Source organism: Eurosta solidaginis, chromosome 4 (genome assembly GCF_040869045.1).
Source record: "Eurosta solidaginis isolate ZX-2024a chromosome 4, ASM4086904v1, whole genome shotgun sequence".
Classification (NCBI taxonomy): Eukaryota; Metazoa; Arthropoda; class Insecta; order Diptera; family Tephritidae; genus Eurosta; species Eurosta solidaginis.
In genome coordinates, this window is record NC_090322.1 from 235,116,725 (window position 1) to 235,142,074 (window position 25,350).

At 37.4% G+C, this 25,350-nt stretch overlaps 1 protein-coding gene across 8 annotated transcripts in view; it reads right to left on the minus strand.

Moving 5' to 3' along the window:
• LOC137251081 (phospholipid-transporting ATPase IF) overlaps positions 1–25,350 on the minus strand; it is a 130,750-nt gene that overhangs the window by 61,289 nt on the left and 44,111 nt on the right. For all 8 annotated transcript variants that reach the window (XM_067785061.1, XM_067785060.1, XM_067785057.1 and 5 more), the window contains one exon: positions 16,159–16,369. In XM_067785061.1, coding sequence (XP_067641162.1) covers positions 16,159–16,369 — 211 coding nt within the window. The remainder of the gene's footprint in view (positions 1–16,158; positions 16,370–25,350) is intronic.

Below are 25,350 nucleotides of genomic sequence, written 5' to 3' on the forward strand. Positions count from 1 at the left end.
CTTACTTCTATAGGTGGATGCGTTTTCGAGATATCGCCATAAAGGTGGACCAGGGGTGACTCTATAATGTGTTTGTACCATATGGGTATCAAACTAAAGGTATTAATGAGGGTTTTAGAAGGAAGTGGGCCTTAGTTCTATTGGTGGACGCTTTTTCGAGATATCGCCATAAAGGTGGACCAGGGTTGACTCCAGAATGCGTTTGTACAATATGGGTATCAAACTAAAGGTGATAATGAGTATTTTAAAACGGAGTGGGCCTTAGTTCTATTGGTGGACGCCTTTTCGAGATATCGACCAAAATGTGGACCAGGGTGACCCATTACATCATCTGTCGCGTACCGCTAATTTAATTATATATGTAATACCACGGACAGTATTCCTGCCAAGATTCCAATGGCTTTTGATTTCGCCCTGCAGAACTTTTTCATTTTCTTCTACTTAATATGGTAGGTGTCACACCCACTTTACAAAGTTTTTTTCTAAAGTTAAATTTTGCGACAATAAACCAATCCAATTACCGAGTTTCATCCCTTTTTTCGTATTTGGTATAGAATTATGACATTTTTTTCATTTTTCGTAATTTTCGATATCGAAAAAGTGGGCGTGGTCATAGTCGGATTTCGGCCATTTTTTATACCAATACAAAGTGAGTTCAGATAAGTACGTGGACTGAGTTTAGCAAAGATATATCGATTTTTGCTCAATTTATCATGTTAACGGCCGAGCGGAGGGACAAACGGTCAACTGTGTATAAAAACTGGGCGTGGCTTCAACCGATTTCCCCCTTTTTCACAGAAAAAAGTTATAGTCCTAGAATTTAAGCCCCTACCTAGGATTGGTACATTTTTGTTCGACTTATGGCATTAAAAGTATCCTAGACAAATTAAATGAAAAAGGGCGGAGCCACGCCCATTTTGAAATTTTCTTTTATTTTTGTATTTTGTTGCACCATATCAATACTGGAGTTGAATGTTGACATAATTTACTTATATACTGTAAAGATATTAAATTTTTTGTTAAAATTTGACTTAAAAAAAAAAATTTTTAAAAGTGGGCGTGGTCGTTTTTCGATTTTGCTAATTTTTATTAGGCATATATATAGTAATAGGAGTAACGTTCCTGCCAAATTTCATAATGATATCTTCAACGACTGCCAAATTACAGCTTCCAAAACTTTTAAATTACCTTCTTTCAAAAGTGGGCGGTGCCACGCCCATTGTCCAAAATTTTACTAGTTTTCTATTCTGCGTTATAAGTTCAACTCACCTGCCAAGTTTGATCGATTTATCCGTCTTTGGTAATGAATTATCGCACTTTTTGTGTTTTTCGAAATTTTCGATATCGAAAAAGTGGGCGTGAACGTGGGCGTCGAACCATTAGATTTCGTTCATTTTAAATAGCGATCTGAGATAAGTGCCCAGGAACTTACACACCAAATTTCATTAAGATACCTCCAAATTTACTCAAGTTATCGTGTTAACGGACGGACGGACGGACATGGCTCAATCAAATTTTTTTTCGATACTGATGATTTTGATATATGGAAGTCTATATCTATCTCGATTCCTTTATACCTGTACAACCAACCGTTATCCAATCAAAGTTAATATAATCTGTGAGCTCCGCTCAACTGAGTATAAAAACATGCATATAGTTTTCCAAGTAATAATTTTCAAAATAAACCTAATAGCTTTAGTTATAACATCAATAACAATGCTAATAAAGTATCAAAATAAATTAAGCTATAATAATAACTCAAATGGAAATTACAAATGATTTCTTTTCTAAAATTGGAATAAGGAAAATATTAGCCAAACCAATTTTATTAGATACTTTAATAGGAAATAATATTGTAACGGAAGAGGTAATAGTGAGTGTACCAAAGGAATTCAAGGAAAATAATAGCACTATGTCTGTTAAACTTACTAACTTTATTGATAAAGATTTTGATTGCATCATAGGAATGAATATTTTACGGCCAACTGGAGCTATATTAGATTTAAAAAAATACACTTGCGGTAAATAACAATGAAATAACATTGTTTACTTATGAATTTAAGATTGTTTATGAAGAAATACATTATTTAGAAAAATTTGATATAATAAAATTTAAAGCTTTAATACCAATTAATTTGAATAAACAAGAATGAAATTATTAGAAATTTTTTTACATAAAAATAAAAAAAACGTTTTATATTTAAGGTCAAAACCTAACAACAACGAACTGCTTAAAACATAAAATAATAACCACTTCTGAAAAAGCAATATATTGTAAAAATTACCGGCATCTAAAACAAAATATAATACGTCCCAGTAAGTCACCATAAAACACTCCTTTGTGGATTGTCAAAAAGAAGTCAGATAATAATATTAAACAAAAATCGCGGTTAGTTATAGATTTTAGAAAGTTAAATGAAATTACAGTGGATGAAAAATATCCAATTCCAAATATAGAATCCTTGTTCGATAAACTGGGAAAAGCGCAATATTTTTAGTCGTTGGACCTTGCAAAAGGCTTTCATCAAGTTTTGATGGAGGAAAACGATATTGAAAAAACAGCTTTTTCGACAGCAAAGGGTCATTTCGAGTTCATTCGAATGCCCTTTGGTCTCAAAAATGCACCTGCAACTTTTCAGCGTATGTTAAATTATGTTTTATCAGATTATATTAATAAAATTTGTATAATATATATGGATGATATATTCGTTTTTTCAACTTCTTTAGCTGAACATTTGGAAATTTTACAAAAAATATTTAACAAATTAAATAAATATAATTTAAAAGTTCAAATCAATAACTGCAAATTTGTATCAAAAGAAACTACTTTTCTTGGGCATATAATAACGAATAAGGGTATTAAGCCAAATCCAGAAAAAATCAGTGTAATACAGAATTTGCAAATACCAAAGAACGTGAAGGATATAAAATCTTTTCTAGGTTTAACCGGATATTACCGGAAATTCATTTGAAATTACTCTTTTGTAGATATTCCAATAATAAAATATTTGAAAAAGATAGATATCAATGATAAATCGTATGTAGAAGCTTTGAAAAATTTAAGAAAGTTTTAATTAATCCGTCCTAATTAGTTTATCGGGATTTCAATAAAAAGTTTGTGTTGACAACAGATGCAAGTAATGTAGCCATTGGGGCAGTTTTAAGCCAGGAAGGAAAGCCTATATGCTTTGCGAGTAGGAAGTTAAATGGGCACGAAAAAAATTACTCAACATTAGAGAAGGAATTACTGGCCATTGTATGGTCAATGAAATATTACCGCCCTTATTTTTATGGTCGTAAGTTTTTTGTTCAAACTGATCATCAACCTTTGAAATGGCTTTATTCATTAAAAGATCCTAACTCTAGAATAATTAGATGGACAATATTATTAGATGAATTTTACTTTGATATAGAGTATGTTAAAGGAAAGGAGAATATGCTGGCAGACTTTTTAAGTAGAGTTCAGTTAAACCAATTGACTTCGAATTCAATTCAAAACTCGATAGAAAATTTAAACGCAAAATTTTTTATAGTTAACAAAATTGTCAATAAATACAAAATGCAAATAAGAATAGTTAAAAATAAAAATAAAGAAAAAGAGATGCTTTTTAAAAAATATAAAATAGTGTAACGGATATTAGCATCACTAAATTATCCCATCACTAAGGCGATGCTAAGGCCATGCCAAGCAGTATTTACGTTAATAATTAAATCAAGTATACACATATATAAGGCAGCCAGAGAGATGTCACACACAGATGCATTTACTTATATGCCTATGTGCGCGCGAGAGACTGTAAACTACAAACATTCACATCAATAATTCAATCTTTATGTATCTACATAAACGAATAAATAATTGCGTCTACACATATGTACGTATACGAGCAGCGGAGCGGCAATGCACAAACACATGCATATATCTTATCTGAGTTGTCACAAGAGAGAGCAATAATTTGTGCACGTAGTTGTGGCTGGCGATTTTGTAGCCGAAACAACTAGTAAGTTCTGGAAATCGAAGAGCCTAGAAGTATGCAGCGTAAACTATAAAAGCGGGGCAAGCGAGTAAGAAGTAATTCAGTTTGATTTGAGTTGTCAAGCAGTTTGATTAAGACGATATCTAGCGAGCAATAGCAGTGTTATTTTGAATAGTAGAGTTTCATTGAGCTATCAATCAGTGTGGTTATTAAGCAAGCTATTCGTTGCACAGTTTGTTATTATGAAGTACTTTAATAAAGGCCATTTTGCATTATTACAAATTGGAGTTATTTATTCAACAGTTTAGTGATTCGAACTTAGCAGAGGATTGCAAATAAGAGGATTTGCAAGCAAATTCGTTACAATAGTATATGTTTCAGAAAATGATTTTAATAATACTCATTATTTAAATGATTTATTTAGAAGGGAACTTAGAAAAGGAAAGGTCGGAATATATTCCCAAATTGGTGATAATATGTACGATGAAATTGAAAGAATATTAATTGAATTATTTTGTAATAACAAAGATCTGCATTTTATAAAATGTACGAAAATTGCAAACGATATTGAATGTGAAGAGTCTTTATTGACGATCATTGACGATATTCATATAAAAGGCAACCATCGAGGAATTCAGGAAAATTATGATGAACTGAAAGATATTTACTTTTATCCTAAACTAATTAAATTTATAAATAGATATTGCAATAATTGTAATATTTGTAATGAAAATAAGTATGATCGGAAACCATTAAAAAAAAATTTCATTATTCTACGACACCTGATAAACCAAATTCAATAGTGCATATAGATATTTTTCAAATTCAGAAAACTTGTTTTTTAACATCAATTTATAAATTTACGAAATTAGGGACAGCACATAAACTTAATGATAAAAATATGGTGACAATTAAAACAAAAATTGAAGAAAGGATAGCATTTTTAGGAAAACGCCCCTCCTTAAGATTCGAGTCCCATCGAATCATTTGTATTTATACGTGAAAATTGAAACGCGAAATTTAACAAAAAATATAACAAATTTTCACTTAATTAAATATATTTTAAATCCTTATTTTCAATTTGAACGTGCGTAACATTCAAATAAGAATTTCAATTATCAAATTTAAAACCTTTTTTCATTTTTTTAAAGAAGTATTATAAAGTATAAATTTTATTATAACAATTGTTTTAATCATACATATAATTTTTCTTGTTTATTTAACCATTCTCAAATTATAATTATTAGGGTTGTATAGATTTTGAAGGTCTTCGAAATCTAGCAACATCGATTTTATTTTTATTATTGGAATAATACTTTTTAAACCTTTTTGCCGTTTTCTGACTAATAGCTGTAGGATTTTTCATATTAAGATTCGGTTGATTTAATTCAATATTTATATTTTCGATTTTCATATTAATTCTATTTATTGTTTTTTTCTTTGCATCTTCTATTCTTGTTTTTATTTCTTCAAAATTTATTTTCATCTTATTTATAAAATCAATGGGTTTTAACTTGGTGGTGCTATGAATGGTGTTATTATAAAAATGCATAGTTTTAATTACTAACTCCTCCGAATCATCAATATTTTGACTATGTTTTATTATTCTTATATGTTCAAGTAGTGCTGAATGCATCCTTTCTATGCCTGAGTTTCCAGTGTGAGAATTCGGTGTAGTATAATGGGGTTCTATGTCATTTTCTCTACAAAAAAGCTTTATTAATGTATTATTGAATTCATTATCCATAACTAATTTATTCGGTTTTCCTAAAAATGCTATCCTTTCTTCAATTTTTGTTTTAATTGTCACCATATTTTCAAATATTACTGAATGATATTACATGAACATAAAATACAGTACAAAGAACACAAAGTACAATTTACACCTCTAATATAACTTATGGGTATCAAACGAAAGGTGTTAATGAGTATTTTAAAAGAGAGTGGGCCTTAGTTCAATAGGTGGACGCCTTTTCGAGATACCGCCATAAAGGTGGACCAGGGGTGACTCTAGAATGTGTTTGTACGATACGGGTATCAAATTAAAGATATTAATGAGGGTTTTAAAGGGAGTGGCCCTTAGTTGTATATGTGAAGGTGTTTTCAAGATATCGACCAAAATGTGGACCAGGGTGACCCAGAACATCATCTGTCTAGTACCGCTAATTTATTTATATATGTAATACCACGAACAGTATTCCTGCCATGATTTCGCCCTGCAGAACTTTTTCATTTTCTTCTACTTAATATGGTAGTTGTCACGCCCAATTATTTTCATTTTTCGAAATTTTCGATATAGAAAAAGTGGGCGAGGTCGGATTTCGCCCATTTTTAATACCAAGATAAAGTGAGTTCAGATAAGTACATGAACTAAGTTTAGTAAAGATATATCGATTTTTGATCAAGTTATCATGTTAACGGCCGAGCGGAAGGACAGACGGTCGACTGGGTATAAAATCTGGCCGTGGCTTCAACCGATTTCGCTCATTTTCACAGAAAAGAGCTATCGTCATAGAACATCATGATATCTTCAACGACTGCCAAATTACAACATGCAAAAATTTGAAATTACCTTCTTTTAAAAGTGGGCGGTGCCACGCCCATTGTCCAAAATTTTACTAATAATCTATTCTCCATCATAAGGTCAATCCACCTACCAAGTTGCACCGCTTTATCCGTCTTTAGTAATGAATTATCGAACTTTTACGGGTTTTCGAAACTTCCGATATCGAAAAAATGGGCGTGGTTATAGTCCAATTTCGTTTATTTTAAATAGCGATCTGTGATGAGTGCCCAGGAACATACATACCAAATTTCATCAAGATACCTCAAAATTTACTCAAGTTATCGTGTTTACGGACAGACGGACGGGCGGACGGACTTGGCTAAATGAATTTCTTTTTTCGCCCAGATCATTTTGATATATAGAAGTCTATATCTATCTCTATTAGTTTATGCCGTTACGGGGTACCGTTATGCGAACAAAACTAATATACTCTGTGAGCTCTGCTCAGCTGAGTATAACAATTGCTAACAAAATATTAATCGTGGTAATAAAAAATAAGCAAACATTGTTGCTTCAAGTTATCAGAAAATCGTATGAAAAGAAATTCAAAGTTAAAGCTGGATCTATGTAAATTTTAAAACAAATGCTAAGTTTTTTTATAAACTTCACCCATTGTTTTGCAATCCTAAATAAACAGTCTTGACGAAGAGACAAACATATATTTTCCAAGTAAATTCTTTTGTGCGCATGAAATTTGGAGGCATATTTTTTCATATAAAAGGACCGTTAGGAAACAAGCCTTCAACAGTTGTATATTTAACGTCTTATAAGTTTGTCTCAAAACAGAAATGAGAGCTCTTACTACTTTACTAGCTGCCCTAGTAGCTTTGGTGTTGATGGTGAACGAGGTTTCATCTAACAGCGATCGCCAAACTGATCCCGCAAATGATCCTTCTCAACGTGGTAAGGAACATAATCAAGTACGAGACGGTCCTGCTGCTGCTATTGTAGCGGACAGTGAATTTGGCGCTACAAATTTTAGAGGTTGTTTTCCAGTAGGTTCATGTGGTAGTAAAAGTTCACCAAGTAAGAAGCCGATATATAATAAAAAAGTTGGTGGTAAAAGTGGTCATTTTTCAGAACCTGGAAAGCGCCTCTCAAAGAAACAAAAAGGCCGTCTGAATAAGTAATGTCGCATTGCCAAAATATTTTGGGAGCTTCAAACTCCATCATAAGTACTTCATACGAAGGAAATTTTGAAGTATTATTATACATACATATGTAATGAGTTCCAGAATAATAATGAACTTACAAAAATTTAAATAAAAGTTTATTTATTGCTTTTTTCTTGTGTTTCCATGCAAATATACAATTTTAGCTTAAGTTTAAGGTTTTACTTTTAACTTTAAGTTCAATGAAAGAGTCCCGAAGTGGTTCTAAATAGTCCCGACATTGGTTTAAAATAAACTAAAAGTAATTTGAAAGTTATCTCTGAAAATAATCCTGAACTGATTTCGCAAATAAATCTGAAAATATCCTGAAGCCCGATTCGACCCCGAAGAAATCTACGGGGTAATCCTGAAATCTGTGGAAATTTTTCGAAAGAGTCCCGCAACATTTCGGATTTGATCACGAAATATTCACGAAACGATTCCAACCATGAAATTAGCCTAAAAAAACCATAATAATTTAAACTTAACCATGTAAACAGTTCACACAATGTTCTCAGGCTAATGATTATCATTACTACTACAAAGAACACAGAAAGAAAACTGAATGCTTATTGTTGCTGTTGCAGTGATTCGCCACAACCAAATGGTGCGATCACTCAAAAATCTTCACCAGCATCCTCCAACAAGAGTCCAAGGAAACTTGTAGCTCCAACGGGGTTGGACCAAAGAGACAAGGGTATTAGAGGCGTTGTTTTCACATTGTGATCCAAATGATAGTTTGTACGAGACATACTTTATGTACTACGTCGGCATTGCTTTGGCTAAGTAAGAGTTTATCTTATCACAGTATCCAGATCAAAGTTACGCCGGCTCGAAGCGCGTCTCCCTCGATTGTGGGTTTCGGGTATTTGTCATTCAGAACGGGGTTCCCCGGGTATTTATTGACACAATAGTTTGCTAACTCTTTTATGATTTTTCGGTTCAAATGGCTGAATTCTTTTGTATAGGGTTTCTTCTTAGTGGTTGAGGGAATGACTCCTTATGCCCATGTGAGGCGGCGCTTTTTAAATCAGATGTCTATTGTGATGCCAAGGTTTCTGTGTTTCAATAGAAACTGTTGGTTCAGCAGTTCATTTCTCACTTTTATTATATCGCCTCGCTGTGTAAATGGTGTTTTGGTGACATAAGAAGACACCCTGCGGAAGTTCCAAGAGCGGTGTTTTGACAAAACCTGCAGTTTAGTGTGTCCAGTGTGTTTCTTTTAGGCTCGGCGACCGTGTCGAAGAGGGGTAGCATAAAAGCGTTTGGCCAATTGTTTTAAAGGTAGCTATAAGTTTCTCGTATTTGCCCCAAGCAGATCTTGATCGATCGTCACACTGAAAATGTTTGAGTGTTTGACAGTCATTAGCGTAATGCCATGGTTGTTGTTGTTGTTGTCGTAGCGATAAGGTTGCTCCCCGAAGGCTTTGCAGAGTGTTATCGATGTGATGGTCCTTTGCCGGATGCAGATCCGGTACTCTACGGTAACACAGAACCATTAAGGTGCTAGCCCGGACATCTTGGTAACGATTTATATGGCCACATTAAACCTTCAGACCATCCCTCCCTCCCCACCCCCAAGTTCCATGAGGAGCTTGGGGTCGCCAGAGCCTCGTCTGTTAGTGAAAAAGGATTCGCCGCTGATAGGTGAGGTTGACTATTGGGTTTGGAGAAGCTGTATATTGCGCTGGCAACCTGAAGGGTTGCGCTACACAGCCCCTTGAATCTGGTATTTTAGTCGCCTCTTCCGACAGGCATACCATGGCCGATATTTGCGTCGTCTGTGTTGTAAATATGCCAGCCAAAGATTTGGTCGGTGATAGTGCCAAACTTTGCGAGATGAAAAAAATGGAAATACTTGGAAGATATTTGGTAATTTTACAGCAGAGCTCATCAATGGGAGGACCAGCACGTGTTGCCATTATCGTGCTGTCATCGGCGTAGGACACAAGAACATACCATTCTGGGAAGTTCGATATTTAAAAGTCAAACAAGGGAAAGGTGGACTCTTGTTTAATTTCTCTTGATTTTGATGTAAGGTTTTTGAACTGGACACAGATATTTTGGTTTTAGTAGGTTTTATACAACTTGCGACTGACTCGCGAGTCATCTGCGAATATGTTGATACTGAATAAATAAGTGGCAACGAATTTTTCGGTTAAGTTTGGTTTTGAATTATTATACGAAGCCTTTGAATTATATTCATATCAAGTTTATATGTAAGCTTAAAATCGGCGAAATAAGAGTTATAAGGGATAGGAATTAAAGGGCTTACTTAACCATTAAGAATTATATATTGAGACAACTATATGTGATAAATAACAATTATGAAGACAACTTTTTTATTTAGATTACGATAACCAATAAATATGACTAATAATTTTCACAATTATTGTAACAACCAAAATTTGATTGTGACTATATATATCTATTACTATTACGGTAACCAAATAGGTGTTTTGGTTATAAATAAAAACTATAATAACTAAATGATTGTTTTGGTTATTAAAATTAAAATTATGTAAATACTTCCAGCTTATAAAAATAAAGACAGCTAAGTTCTTGCGAGGGCTTACTTCTTTCCTAAACTCACTTCATATTCTTTGCAGTAGCCATCCAGGAGAAGCCCTTGGAATCAATCTTTGAGAGTATTGGACGGGAAGTGCTGTAACAAGGGTTAGGTTAAAACTTCGAAATTGTTTCCTGAGTTTAGGTAGCGGAGTTATGAAGCTAGGAATGTGTTGATATTTGCTGCTATCTCTGAGTAAGAGAATAAATACACAGGCACTAAAGTGTGCTGAATTTGTACCTGGTTTCTGCTTTTCAGGATGTGGTAGGTGGGATTCTATCAAATCAATGAATTCTGGCAAAGTGAGGTCGAGAGGCGTCAGAGATTATTTGACCTCAATCGCAGTGACTGCCTGAAAAAATGTCTTTTAATGACCTTCGATTACAAAACCATCCAAAGTTGCAACGTCTATAAAAGAAATTAAAATGTAGCTTTTTACCTATGTATGAAAGGGAATGAATGTAGGAACGTTAGGTGATAAACCTATGTTGTCACCCCACTTATGAATATTTTAGTTAAAATACAAAGTACAGAAGGATTCCAGCTCGGAAAAGCACTGTTAATGTAGAAAATGTGTATATGTTTGCAAACCCGTTTCGTAATCTTCACATAAAAGGCGCATTTGATTCTTGAAATTGCAGGTATAAGCTAAAAACATATACATAGTAGGTACGTTGTAGTACAATGGTGTGAATATGATAGCGTGCGACAACATCGCGAGTTTGCGGTGGCTGGAGGAAGTGGTTCCAAACCTCCAAAGGCAAGGCACGAACGCGCGGTTTGAGGTCGTGAATAAAGCGCAGATACCCACGGTACCAAAAGTTAAAGTATGGATATCATGCGTGATGAATTCGGAGGAAACGCTGCGACTTCTGCTGAGTCAGAAACCGAATATACCGACATCAAATTTTTTCAGTGCCATAATATTTTTGAATTTTTTCTAGTTGTCAATTTGTTAGTGTAAATTTGTTTTTAATACCGAAGTGCTCGCTCATGATATGAAAGTGTCTTTGATTTGCACTTACATAGGAAAATCAAAAACATCCATATACATTAGAGGTTTACGCCGATCACTTTATCGGCGGCGGCGGCGTAGGTTCTATTATATACCGGCGGCGGAGGCGTGGGCGGCGCGCCGGCGTACGCCGGTGTTCTTACTTTAAAAAGCTTGATTTTTCTATTTCAAAAAATAATACTTAGGAAAGGTTTTATTTGTATGTATTTAAGGAAATCAACATTTTGGCCATTTCGGAAAGACCCGGGGTTTTTGCCTTAAAAACTCGCAGATCGTTCAAAAATTTTCAGGAGTAGCTCTTTGCGGAGGGATTGTCCCTCGTTCACTTACTCCAGGGAGGCTTTGAACCTAACCCCGGTCTTTGGAATTGGTACTGCTGCGTCTGCTGAAAAGAAATAGAGATATATAAAATGGTCACACTTTTGTCTGTATTTCTCGTGCAAAGCGTAGTTTCACCTGGGGTTAACTCCAAAGTTTGCAGACGTCTGTGTTCACAACATTGATATCAATAGTCTTCGTTAAATCAAAACGATATTTTAGAAAAGATGACCGCGTAGCTTCAGTTTTCAGACTAGTTCGACTCTCCACTACGTTAGGGTAGTAGCACACACGGTCATTAGTTCGACTGTCTTGGGAAAGCTTTTGCTTCACCACTTTCAGTGTTCTTGCGAAGGACAAAGCATCACCTGGTAAATACATATATGTGCCTACGCATTCACATTTGTCAACGGAGCCGTAACGCGTAGGTTATATTTAAACTTGGTTGATAGGCTATAAACAATGTGATTCACTCCAAGGGACTAGTTGGGGATAGGGCCGCCAACCTTAGGAAATGTCAAACCGGGAGACTTGAGTGTCGATAGATGAAGTGTGAAAATCAAAATTAACATTTCAGACGCTATTGTATAGTTTCGCAAATAAACAACAGGTGTTTAAATGTGAGCCCGAGTGATTTTTCAAACCCTTCTCATACGTACATATATCCTCAACTTAGGTATGAGACAAGAATTATTTCAAAGGAGTGTTTATGCCCCTAGAACCTACTAACGGATTTTGCATCACTGATTTCGCTTATTCCTTCAGCCAATCGCAATGTATTTTTTTTTTTTAATCGGCACCTTTTTTGGGTAATTTGCTTTTTTAACAACTTTATTATACAACTTTTCTTTTATTGTTGGTATTTTAGTAGTTGGTGAATTGGGTGATGCAAAGTCCGTGTTAAGCTGACATCGAAGGCGCCTGTTTTTTTCAATAACTTATGAACAGTTAGGAGTTAAATTTCGAATTGGCAGTGATGCGCATCCGTTGATACCATTTCGACCATACCCGACCAATTTTCGACATGAACAATAAATGGTCTCAACCGTCTTAAACGAGTAGAAAATATAGTAACGCGCCGGACGCCGCCGCCGCCGCGCCGATGTTTTTGACATTCAGCGGCGGCGTGCGAAAAAGGACTAAGATCGGCGGCGGAGGAAGCGTTTATCGGCGGCGTATATCTCTAATATACATATGTATGTAAATATTTATATGTGAGGGCATACGGGAGTGCTTTGAAATTTTTATACTCAGTTGAGCAGAGCTCACAGAGTATATTAACTTTGATTGGATAACGGTTGGTTGTACAGGTATAAAGGAATCGAGATAGATATAGACTTCCATATATCAAAATCATCAGTATCGAATAAAAATTCGATAGAGCCATGTCCGTCCGTCCGTCTGTCCGGATTAAGCGATGAAACTTGGTAGGTGAGTTGAACTTATGACGCAGAATAGAAAACTAGTAAAATTTTGGACAATGGGCGTGGCACCGCCCACTTTTAAAAGAAGGTAATTTAGAAGTTTTGCAAGCTGTAATTTGGCAGTCGTTGAAGATATCATGATGAAATTTGGCAGGAACGTTACCCTTATTAATATATGTATGCTTAATAAAAATTAGCAAAATCGGAGAACGACCACTCCCACTTTTTAAAAAAAAAATTTTTTAAGTCAAATTTCAAAAGAAAAGTTAATATCTTTACAGTATATAAGTAAATTATGTCAACAATCAACTCCAGTAATGATATGGTGCAACAAAATACAAAAATAAAAGAAAATTTCAAAATGGGCGTGGCTCCGCCCTTTTTCATTTAATTTGTTTAGGATACGTTTAATGCCATAAGTCGAACAAAAATCTACCAATCCTTGTGAAATTTGGTAGAGGCTTAGATTCTAGGACGATAAGCTACGCCCAGTTTTTATACACAGTCGACCGTCTGTCCTTCCGCTCGGCCGTTAACACGATAACTTGAGCAAAAATCGATATATCTTTACTAAACTCAGTTCACGTACTTATCTGAACTCACTTTGTATTGGTGTAAAAAATGGCCGAAATCCGACTATGACCACGCCCAATTTTTCGATATCGAAAATTACGAAAGATGAAAAAAATGCCATAATTATATACCATATACGAAAAAAGGGATGAAACATGGTAATTGTATTGGTCTATTGACGCAAAATATAACTTTAGAAAAAAACTTTGTAAAATGGGTGTGACACGTACCATATTAAGTAGAAGAAAATGAAAAAGGTTTGCAGGGGGAAATCAAAAGTCCTTGGAATCTTGGAAGGAATACTGTTCGTGGTATTACATATATAAATAAATTAGCGGTACCCGACAGATGATGTTCTGGGTCACCCTGGTCCACATTTTGGTCGATATCTGGCAAACGCCTTCACATATACAACTCCCTTTTAAAACCCTGATTAATACCTTTCATTTGATACCCATATCGTATAAAAAATTCTAGAGTCACCCCTGGCCCACCTTTATGGCGATATCTCGAAACGGCGTCCACCTATAGAACTAAGGCCCACTCCCTTTTAAAATACTCATTAATACCTTTCATTTGTTACCCATATCGTACAAACAAATTCTAGAGTCACCCCTGGTCCACCTTTATGGCGATATCTCGAAAAGGCGTCCACCTATAGAACTAAGCCCTACGTCCTTTTAAAATACTCATTAAAACCTTTCATTTGATACCCATATCGTACAAACAAATTCTAGACTCAACCCTGGTTCACCTTTATGGCGATATCTCGAAAAGGCGTCCACCTATAGAACTAAGGCCCACTCCCTTTTAAAATACTCATTAACACCTTTCATTTGACACCCATATCGTAAAAACAAATTCTAGATTCACCCCTGGCCCACATTTATGGCGATATCTCGAGAAGGCGTCCACCTATAGAACTAAGGCCCACTCCCTTTTAAAATACTCATTAACACCTTTTATTTGATACCCATATCGTACAAACAAATTCTAGAGTCACCCCTGGCCCACCTTTATGGCGATATCTCGAAAAGGCGTCCACCTATAGAACTAAGGCCCACTCCCTTTTAAAATACTCATTAATACCTTTCATTTGTTACCCATATTGTACAAACACATTCTAGAGTCACCCCTGGTCCACGTTTATGGCGATATCTCGAAAAGGCGTCCACATATAGAACTAAGGCCCACTCCCTTTTAAAATACTCATTAACACCTTTCATTTGATACCCATATCGTATAAAAAATTCTAGAGTCACCCCTGGCCCACCTTTATGGTGATATCTCGAAAAGGCGTCCACCTATAGAACTAAGGTCCACGCCCTTTTAAAATACTCATTAACACCTTTCATTTGATACCCATATCGTACAAAGAAATTCTAGAGTCAGCCCTGATACACATGTCATACAAACACATTCCAGGGTGACCCAAGGTTCATTTTCCTACATGGTGATTTTCCCTTATTTTGTCTCCATAGCTCTCAACTGAGTATGTAATGTTCGGTTACACCCGAACTTAGCCTTCCTCTTACTTGTTTATTTTTGATTTATCTTAAAAATCGCTTAGATATGTACATCTGTTCACTATATATTTCATATCTTATACACCAGATTATTTGTATATTGCGAATAGGATAAGATTATTGTTCAGCCCCATTCATGAAAGGTACGAAGTCTTCGGCACGGCCGAAGACAGTCCCGTCCTTACTTGTTTATTTTATATTCACAACACCGCTCGCGCAATTTCCTGTGATGCCTAAATTAATTCAGGGTTTTTAGCTGGAGACATTGGTGCTTTATCGGTAACCGTATCGATAACCTTTTAACAGCTGATTCGACCAACCTTATGAGAATCAATGCAATCGATTATTGGTGACGCTTAGGTCGTAACCGTATCGTAGCCAACCAATTGGTTTTTGGTTTACCGTCGTAACGATAAGCAGCTGATTACGTTAGGGATACGACTACAGCGATACGACATACGGCACCAATGACTCCCGCTTATATATCGGAATTTGTATCTAACAATAAAAAATCTTAACGTCCTTGATTAACTCGATATCCCTTTGGGTTAGGTTACCTGAGGCGATCTTCTCCGACACTACTCTAGCTTGTATGTACATACAAATGTGCACAGTATATGTGACCCGGCCTGTGAAAAGGTGGCTTATGACTCAAAAAAGAAATTGCGAGAAACAGCTGTTAAAGATAAACAATGCATTTCTTCAGTTTCTTAGTAGTTTTTTTTTGAATCATAAGCCACCTTTTCATAGGCCGGGTCACATATATTAATTATCTGTTCCAAGCGTTTAGCACCCAGAAGCCAACTAATGTCCATACATCTGTTCTTTTTCTCCCCTCCCACCTTTAAATTCAAATTCGCAAATTGTACACCTACTTAAGTAAACGTTAGATACTTAAGGTCCGTTTTCGCCAACTCCAGCTGAGGCTTACTGGTCCATTATCTGACAGATTACTGAAAATTGTCTGTCAAATAAAGTGCCAGTTGCGTTAACCAAAGATAGTGAAAATGACCCAAATGTTTGCTTATATATAGCTTACCGATTAGCAGCGAAAGCACTGTCATAACCAGAAAATAAAAATTTGCTATACGTTGGAATTGTTCAAGCAAATTTTGTGGCAGGAATGTTATTAATGTGTATTTTGTTGATTTTATACGGTTTAACTGTTGATGTCCCTTTTTCTTTTTCACCTCCTCATCACCACCAATTTTTATTTGTAGCCAATCATTTATTGTACTCACGCGCGAACCCTAACAAAATAAAGAAATATTAAATATTTAATTAAATCAAAATCTAGAAGTAAAAGACATGAAACAAGCAAACTGAAAAATATAAAATCTATGAATCTATAAGAAGAATTGATATCGTACAACAATTAAGTGGTAAGAGCCCAAAAAGCATGGCAAGATTATTTCTAAAACCTTGGAGAAGTTAATGGACCAAATTACCGTTTTGGTTTTATATCAGTTTGAAATTTATTAAAGAACTAGCATTATCCTCAAATCTCAAATGTTCGGTTAGGTAAGGTTAAGAGAGCTTGCGTGGGAACTTCCCGCACTTCCATTTTTGTCCATTGTGAATACCCTCAGTAAATGCTATATTGCGACACATTCGCCCAACCCTCAACGAACCATTTGCCTTCTCTGAACAGCTTGAACTTAAATAGCAGCGAAACCTTTCCCACCTTCCCAAACTCTGTCAGACTGTGGAAAAACCGTGCGCCCAGAAGTCTTAGTCGTCTTGTTTGCGGTTCTGGGCACGGCAGAGAAAGTGATGAATCGCATCCTCTTCCTGACAGCTTCTTTAGAGGGAGCTTGGTATTGTTGTTGTGTTAATAGTCAATGGGTGCGACCACTCATAAATTGTCATCAAATCCTCTAACGGAAATCCCAGGAAACTGGGGCGAACCATAGGGAAATTGGTACTAGAGGCGTAGGTTCCACATTACATCTGAAAAGATGGTTGATGTCATGTGGAGACACATCGCATGCAGGACATAAATTACATATGTTGGGGTTAATTCCGGACAAGTAATAGCTTAACCTGTTAGATAATCCGACAAGAAATTGGGCTATGGACGAGTCACTCTTATGAAAGAGTAGGTTGTGTTGGCGGGTGCCGGATCTTAGTATAGTGCGTTCCCTTAAGCCTCAAGCAGCTGGTGGCTAGGGTATCCCGGTTTGTAACAATTAAGCAAAAACTGCTTCTTCATCATTTAGTTATGCTGGGAGTTTGTGGGTATGCGCCACCATCTGAGCATTGGTGAAATGGCGCAATGACCTTTGATGGCACCCATAAGTACTCTTACTGCAGATTGCTTTAGTTTAATCAGTTGTTTCCCTATTCAAACAGGGCCATAAGGCCTTAAGACCACGCAATAATTTCGGTTGGTCCACAACAATTCCGTTGCCATTATATTATATTCTTCGAATTTCATCAGGACATAACCCACGGGGGTAATTACGGAGCTGTTTATCTCGTTGATGGTAACTTCGTAACCTTTTCTGGTCATCACATCTGCAAATGCATTCCCTTGAACATTGCAGTGCCCAAGACCTAGCAAAGGGAGACATTAAGATGCCTGACTTTATCAGGTTGGATTCGAATACCTTTACGGCAGTCTGGCTTTCGACAAAGATCTCTACGTTGGTGTCTTAGGCCGTACTGTTCTAGAGTAGTCTGACTGCTTTCTACACGACATAGAAGTGCACCTGGAAGACACTGGGCACAGTCCAAATGCAGTTCCAGTGCCCTTTGGCATTTTTCAGCCGTCTAGATATTCCTTCCATTCCTCCCTGGAGGTATATCTTATGTTCTGCACATGAATGTTAACAACCGCAGGGAAATGGTCGGTGTTTATGCGTCCCCTTGTCATGTCATCAGATTTCGTCGCATGCCCGTATTTGGTTGATTTCCACATATGAATAAATTTTAAAATATCTTTGAATAAATTCAAAAATAACTTCAAAATAATTTCGGATCTATCCGGAAATAAATACCGAAATGGTCTTAAAACATTGTTCTAATAATTTAGAAAAATATTGGGAATAGGCAAAACATTCTTTCTTTATCCTGAAAAGTCTGAAAAATAATATCAAAAATGATCCCGAAATTATTCTAAGGCAATACAAAATGTATACAATTATATGTAGGTAGGATACTAGTACCGAACGGTACTGATATTACCACGAAAACTTTCTAACTCGAAATAATATGATCGGGACTCGACTTCAAACACAAATTTGTTCCATAAACCCAGCCAACGTCTCTCGACATGAATACAAGCTTTTCCGGCCATGATGATAAACAAGCGAGTTTGGCCCGAGTTATCTCAGTATTTATTTAGAACTAATTTTTAACAATCCACCACTGCTAGCGGCCTTTCATTTACCAATTATAACCGAATTAGGAGAAGATACATGATAAACAAATCAAAAGCTAATTGTCGACATCAAAGCAGCTTTCGACTGTCTGAATTTAACTTGTTTTCGCGGTAGTAAGTGAAAATCGCTGAAACATCTCTGAAACAACTTCAGTATTTATGCTTAAGTATACCAGTTTTACCCATTGTTTTTAAATTGTTCGCTACATCAGAGAACTGCAAGACCACGCTGTCTTCGGAAAAGACTAGGTTAGCCTTCTTCCCAGATATAAAAATACGCTTCGGCCTCTGTGATATAGAGTATGGCTAGGTATTTTAGAAAATGGGGCATGAATTTATCGAATCTCGACATCGGAGACCAGATGGTCGATCACCAATCGCAGCGCGGCTCAGTCAGTCAACACTCTCTACCAAATTGTATAACTTATTCAATGCAGCTCAAGTTGTTGTGTAATGAACTAATTAACACATTTAAAATGTTTTTAATTTTTATCTCCTGTTCCAGATTTATGTACTTATTTATTATTATATATAAATTTTACTTCGTTACTAATTCTTTTGCATTGAATATTGGATTTAACGTAAACATGTTTTACTTAAATTAAAAAATATTTACATTACTGATTTGCAATTACAAACTTTTTTAGCATTATATAACATATTTTTCTTCATATATATGTATATGTAAATTTATTATTATATTTTTACATTCACAGCTACCCTGTAAAAAGTCGAGCGGTGTATCCCTAAATAGAGTGGTTTGCGATTAATCTCTTTTGAATACGTGTGCATAATTGATCCCCTCTTGTTCTTTTTGGGTACAGTAGGGGTAGTCAGTTTGAAATTTATGTAGCCAGTTTTGAGAAACAATAAAACACGAAGTGGGTAAAATAAAAAAATTAAATGAAACTGGGACTTAGGTTTGGTTTTTTAGTAGTTGATTAAGCTAAGCTTAAACTAAGTTTGCTTAAACTCTAGTCTAATTTAAACTCCAGTTAAACTACTGAGCAGTTATAATACCCAGCTGTACTTGTACACAGGGTATTATAACTTTGATTGGATAAGTTGTACAGGTATAAAAGAATAGAAAGAATATAGACTTCCATATATCAAAATCATCAGTCTCGAAAAAAAATTTGATTGAGCCATGTCCGTCAGTCTGTCCGTCTGCCCGATGACACGATAACTTGAGTAAATATTGAGATATCTTCACCAAATTTGGTACACGAGCTTATCTGGTATTGGTATATGGTATTGAAAATGAGCGAAATCGGATGATAAACACGCCCACTTTTTATATATATAACATTTTGGAAAACACAAAAAACCTGATTATTTATTAAATAATACACCTAGAATGTTGAAATTTTACGTGTGGACTGATATTGAGACTCTTGAAAAAAATTTGATAAAGTTTTTTAAAATAGGCGTGGCACCGCCCACTTTTGATAAAATCAACTTTACAAATATTATTAATCATAAATCAAAAATCGTTAAACCTATCGTAACAAAGTTCGGCAGAGAGGTTGCTTTTACTATAAGGAATGCTTTGAAGTAAAATTTACGAAATCGGTTAAGGACCACGCCCACTTTTATATAAAAGACTTTTAAAAGGGTCGTGGACGAATAAAATAAGCTATATCTTTGCAAAAAAGAGCTTTGTATCAATGGTATTTCATTCCCCAAGTGGATTTATAACAATAAATAGGAAAAACTTCAAATTTAAAAAAATGGGCGTGGCACCGCCCCTTTTATGACTAAATTTTTCGGGAGCCATAACTCGAAGAAAAATTAGTTCAGAATAGAACCATATGTATATGTATTATTGTGCAGCCTTGTAACGTTATTAAGCACACAAAACAAAAACAACAGCATTTCAGGTGTACAGCTGGGTATGTAATGTTTGGTTTCACCCGTACTTAGACTTCCTTACTTGTTTAGTTACAGTTTAAGGCCGCTTTTGGGGTAGGCTTTTTTGTACGGCAACATTATTTTTTATTATCTAGATAATTTGTAGATACGGCAACATCTGGATTTTGTTTACCCAACAAACATGGAAAAAATATTTCTCCAGCCTTATAGAGAAATATATATCTAGTTCCGGAGCTGATATCCAACATCATGTTCTAATTATTCTTAAACCAGATAGTTATCAAGTTGATATCCAACTTCATTCTCCAATCACACTCCAACTTTTGACAAATTTTGTAAAATGTATAGATCTCGAGTTGTTCCCCAACGGCATTCTTAAATTATACTCCGACCTTTGAGAGATTTTGAGAAATTTACAGCTCTCAAATGCATATCCAACACATTTCTTCAGTTTATATCTTACATTGGATATCGAGTTGAGGTGGGTTGAACAAAAAACTTCCCTGAGGTGGTACCACAAAAGCCAACAGCTGTTTATTGTGAGAAATAAACACCTGGTTAATAGCAGTAAAGAAACGCTATCAATTAAAAATAAGTTACACATATTTTAATTTTTTTTCGTGAAAGTACTGTAGTATTGGAATCTTACATTTCAGCCCAGTTAGAGAACCACATATAAATACAAGATGGGAAGAACTATATTTTTTTCAACTTAAGTAATAGCACTTTTTGCTTTATAAAATACTAGCCTTTACCCGCGGCCCCTTCCGCAAGGAAAATTTTAAATATATGGGCTATTCGCGTTAGCCTGCTTATTATGTGTTTAAAATTTTGTTTTCTGTCTAATGCATTTTATTTTTGTAATTGAGTAAAAAAAAGAACTAAATGAGCTGATAACCTGATAGGATCCCAAATGATCCCGAAATTATCCAGAAAAAGCTACGAAATGACCCCAACGCTATCGCGGACGGATCCCGAAAACCTTCCAGAAATGCCCCGAAAGGGTCTCCCAAAGTTCCCCGAATAGTCCCAAAAAAACCCGAAATGAGAGCGACACGATTCTAGACGTATGTAGAGAACCACACAGAAATGATGCCTGAAGGTATTCCAAAATGATCCCGAAAAGGTTCCGAAATGACCCTGACGGGCTCCCGGGCGGATCTCAAAAACCATCCAGAAAATATCCAGGAAGGGTCCCTAAATTATCCCGACTAACTCCAGAAAAAGTTCCGAAATGGCTCCGAGGGGATCCACGATGGATCGCGAAAACCATACAGAAATGATTCCGGAAGGATTCCAAAATGATCACGAAATAGTCCGGAATTGACCCAGATGGGATCCCGCACAGATCCAGAAATGATCCCGGAAGGGTGCAAAAACTATCCCGGAAAAGTATCAAAAAATCACGAAATGGCTCCTACGGCATCCCGGACGGATCCAGAAATGATCTCGGAAGGGTCCCCAAATGATCCCAAAATAGTCCCGAAATGACCCTGATGGATCCGGCAAACCATTAAGAAATTATGCCGAAAGGGTCCCAAAATGATCCCGAAATAATACAGAAAAAGTCACGAAACGACCCCTAGAGGATCCCGAAATAACCCCTACGGGATCCCGGACAAATCCCGAAAACCATCCAGAAATGATGACGGAAGGAATCCCAAATGATTCCGTAAAAGTCCCGCATTGATTCCGACGGGATCCCCAACGGATACCGAAAATCATCCAGAAGTGATGCCGGAAAGATCCTCAAATGATCACCTAATAGTCCCGAAATGACCCCTAAGGGGTCATGGACGGATCCCATAAACCATCCAGAAATGATCCCGATATAGTCCCGAAGAAGTCCCGAAATGACCCTGACGGGATCTCGAACGCACCCCTAAATGACCCTGACGGGATCCCGGACAGATCCCGAAATCCATCCAGAAATGATCTTGGGAGGGACCCCAAATGATCCCGAAAAAGTCCCGCAATGATTCCGAGGGGATCCTGATCGGATACCGAAAACCATCCAGAAGTGATGCCGGAAAGGTCCTCAAATGATCACCTAATACCAAAATGACCCTGACGGCATCCCGGACAGATCCCGAAATCCATCCAGAAATGATCTTGGGAAGGTCCCAAAATTATCCCGAAATAGTCTCGGAAAAGTTCAGAAATTACCCTGACGGGTTCCCGGACGAATCCTGAAAGCCATCTCTAAATGATCCCGAAAAAGTCCCGAAATGACCCTGACTGGACCCCGAAAGGATCCTGAAAACTATCCAGAAATGATGCCGGAAATGTCCTCAAATGATCACCTAATAGTTCCGAAAAGACCCTGACGGGATCCCGAACGGATCCCGACAACTATCTAGAAATGATGCCGAAAGGGCCCGCAAATGATCACGTATTAGCCGAGAAAAAGTCCCGAAATTAACCCGACGGGATGCCGGACGAATCCCAAAAACCATCCAGAAATGATGCCGGAAGGGACACCAAATGATCCCGAAAAAGTCCCCAAATGACCCCGACGATATCCCGGACGGATCCCGAAAACCATCCAGAAATGATGCCGGAAGAGCCCCCAAATGATCCCGAAAAAGTCCCCAAATGACCCCGACGAGATCCCGCACGGATCCCGAAAACCATCCAGAAATGATGCCGGAAGAGCCCCAAATGATCCCGAAAAAGTCCCCAAATGACCCCGACATACTCCAGAAAAGGTTCCGAAATGGCTCCGAGGGAATCAACGACGGATCGCGAAAACCATACAGTAATGATTCCGGAAGGATCCCAAAATGATCCCGAAATAGTCCGGAAATGACCCAGATGGGATCCCGCACAGATCCAGAAATGATCCCGGAAGGGTTCAAAAACTATCCCGGAAAAGTAACAAAAAATCCCGAAATGGCTCCTACGGCATCCCGGACGGATCCAGAAATGATCTCGGAATGGTCCCCAAATGATCCCAAAATGGTCCCGAAATGACCCTGATGGATCCGGCAAACCATCAAGAAATTATGCCGGAAGGGTCCCCAAATGATCCCGAAATAAAACAGAAAAAGTCACGAAACGACCCCTAGAGGATCCCCCAATGATCCCGTATTAGCCCCGAAAAAGTCCCAAAATGACCCTGACGGGATCCCGAAAGGATTCCGAAAACAATACAGAAATGATGCCGGAAAGGTCCTCAAATGATCCCCCAATAGTCCCGAAATGACCGTGACGGGATCCCGACAACTATCCAGAAATGATGCCGAAAGGGTCCGCAAATGATCCCGTATTAGTCGAAAAAAAGTCCCGAAAGGACCACGACGGGATCCCGGACGAATCCCAAAAACCATCCAGAAATGATGCCGGTAGGTATCCCAAATGATCCCGAAATAGTCCCGAAATGACCTCGTCGACATCCCGGACGGATCCCGAAAATTATCCAGAAATGATGCCGGAAAGGTTCCCAAATGATCCCCTAATAGTCCCGAAATTACCCTAATGGGATCCCGAACGGATCCCGAAAACCATCCAGAAATGATGCCGAAAGGGTTCCCAAATGATCCCGTATTAGTCGCGAAAAAGTCCCGAAATGACCCCGACGGGATCCCGGACGGATTCCGAAAACCATCCAGAAATGATGCCGAAAGGGTTCCCAAATGATCCCGTATTAGTCGCGAAAAAGTCCCGAAATGACCCCGACGGGATCCCGGACGGATCCCGAAAACCATCCAGAAATGACCCCGACGAGATCCCGGACGGATCCCGAAAACCATCCAGAAATGATGCCGGAAGAGCCCCCAAATGATCCCGAAAAAGTCCCCAAATGACCCCGACGATATCCCGGACGGATCCCGAAAACCATCCAGAAATGATGCCGGAAGAGCCCTCAAATGATCCCGAAAAAGTCCCCATATGAACCCGACGATATCCCGGACGGATCCCGAAAATCATCCAGAAATGATGCCGGAAGAGCCCCCAAATGATCCCGAAAAAGTCCCCATATGACCCCGACGAGATCCCGCACGGATCCCGAAAACCATCCAGAAATGATGCCGGAAGGGTCCCCAAATGATCGCGAAATAGTCCCGAAATGATTCCGGAATAGTCCCGAAAATGTTCCAAAATAACCCCGACGGAATCCCGGACGGATCCCGTAAACTATACAGAAATGATCCCGGAAGGGTCCCAAAATGATCCCGAAAAAGTCCCGAAATTACCCCGGCGTAATCCCGGACCGATCCCGAAAACCATCCAGAAATGATCCCGGAAGGGTCTCGATATGACCCTTACGGGATTACAAATAAGGTGAAGCTAATTATAAAACCATGTTAATAAGGCAGCAGGCGCATTGGAGCGAATAAAAAGTTAGATAGAAACATACAGGTAAAGCTAATAAAAGCGTGCTAATAAAAACAATTGATGGAGGGCGGATGGCGGGAGTAGAGGAGAGGACCACTGATCGTTCCTCCAAAATTGTCTAGATCTCGTTCTGTATGTACCAGATACCAAAAACTATTGATTTAGGAGAAAATTTAGATTGAGTTATAACAATTTATGGATTTTACACCAGAGGGGAGATAAAGGGGGCGGGCGGAGGGTGTCACTGCTTACTTTGTAAGCCCTCGACTTATTGAGTTGTGATATTGGTGAAGGCCAGTATACGTAAAGTTATAATCGGTCCAGCCGTTCTTGCGTTATTGAGTCACAAAGACAAACGTCTGGACAAACATCCAAACATCCAAACATCTTAACATCCAAACTTTGCCATTTATAATATATATTAGATTTCCTTTTTTGCTCAGAATTCTATGATTCTCAAGTTGTGCCACTGTTTCGAAACAATTTTCGAGATTTTAGAAGTATGCCTTGTTATCAACATGAGCACTAATGTTACTCAAGCCCAAATGCTTGTTGGGTATATTCGACGCCATTGCCAACGAACGCAAATAACTGATAGGTTAACTAAAGTTTAAACCTGCCAGATCGGCCGCTTAAGCT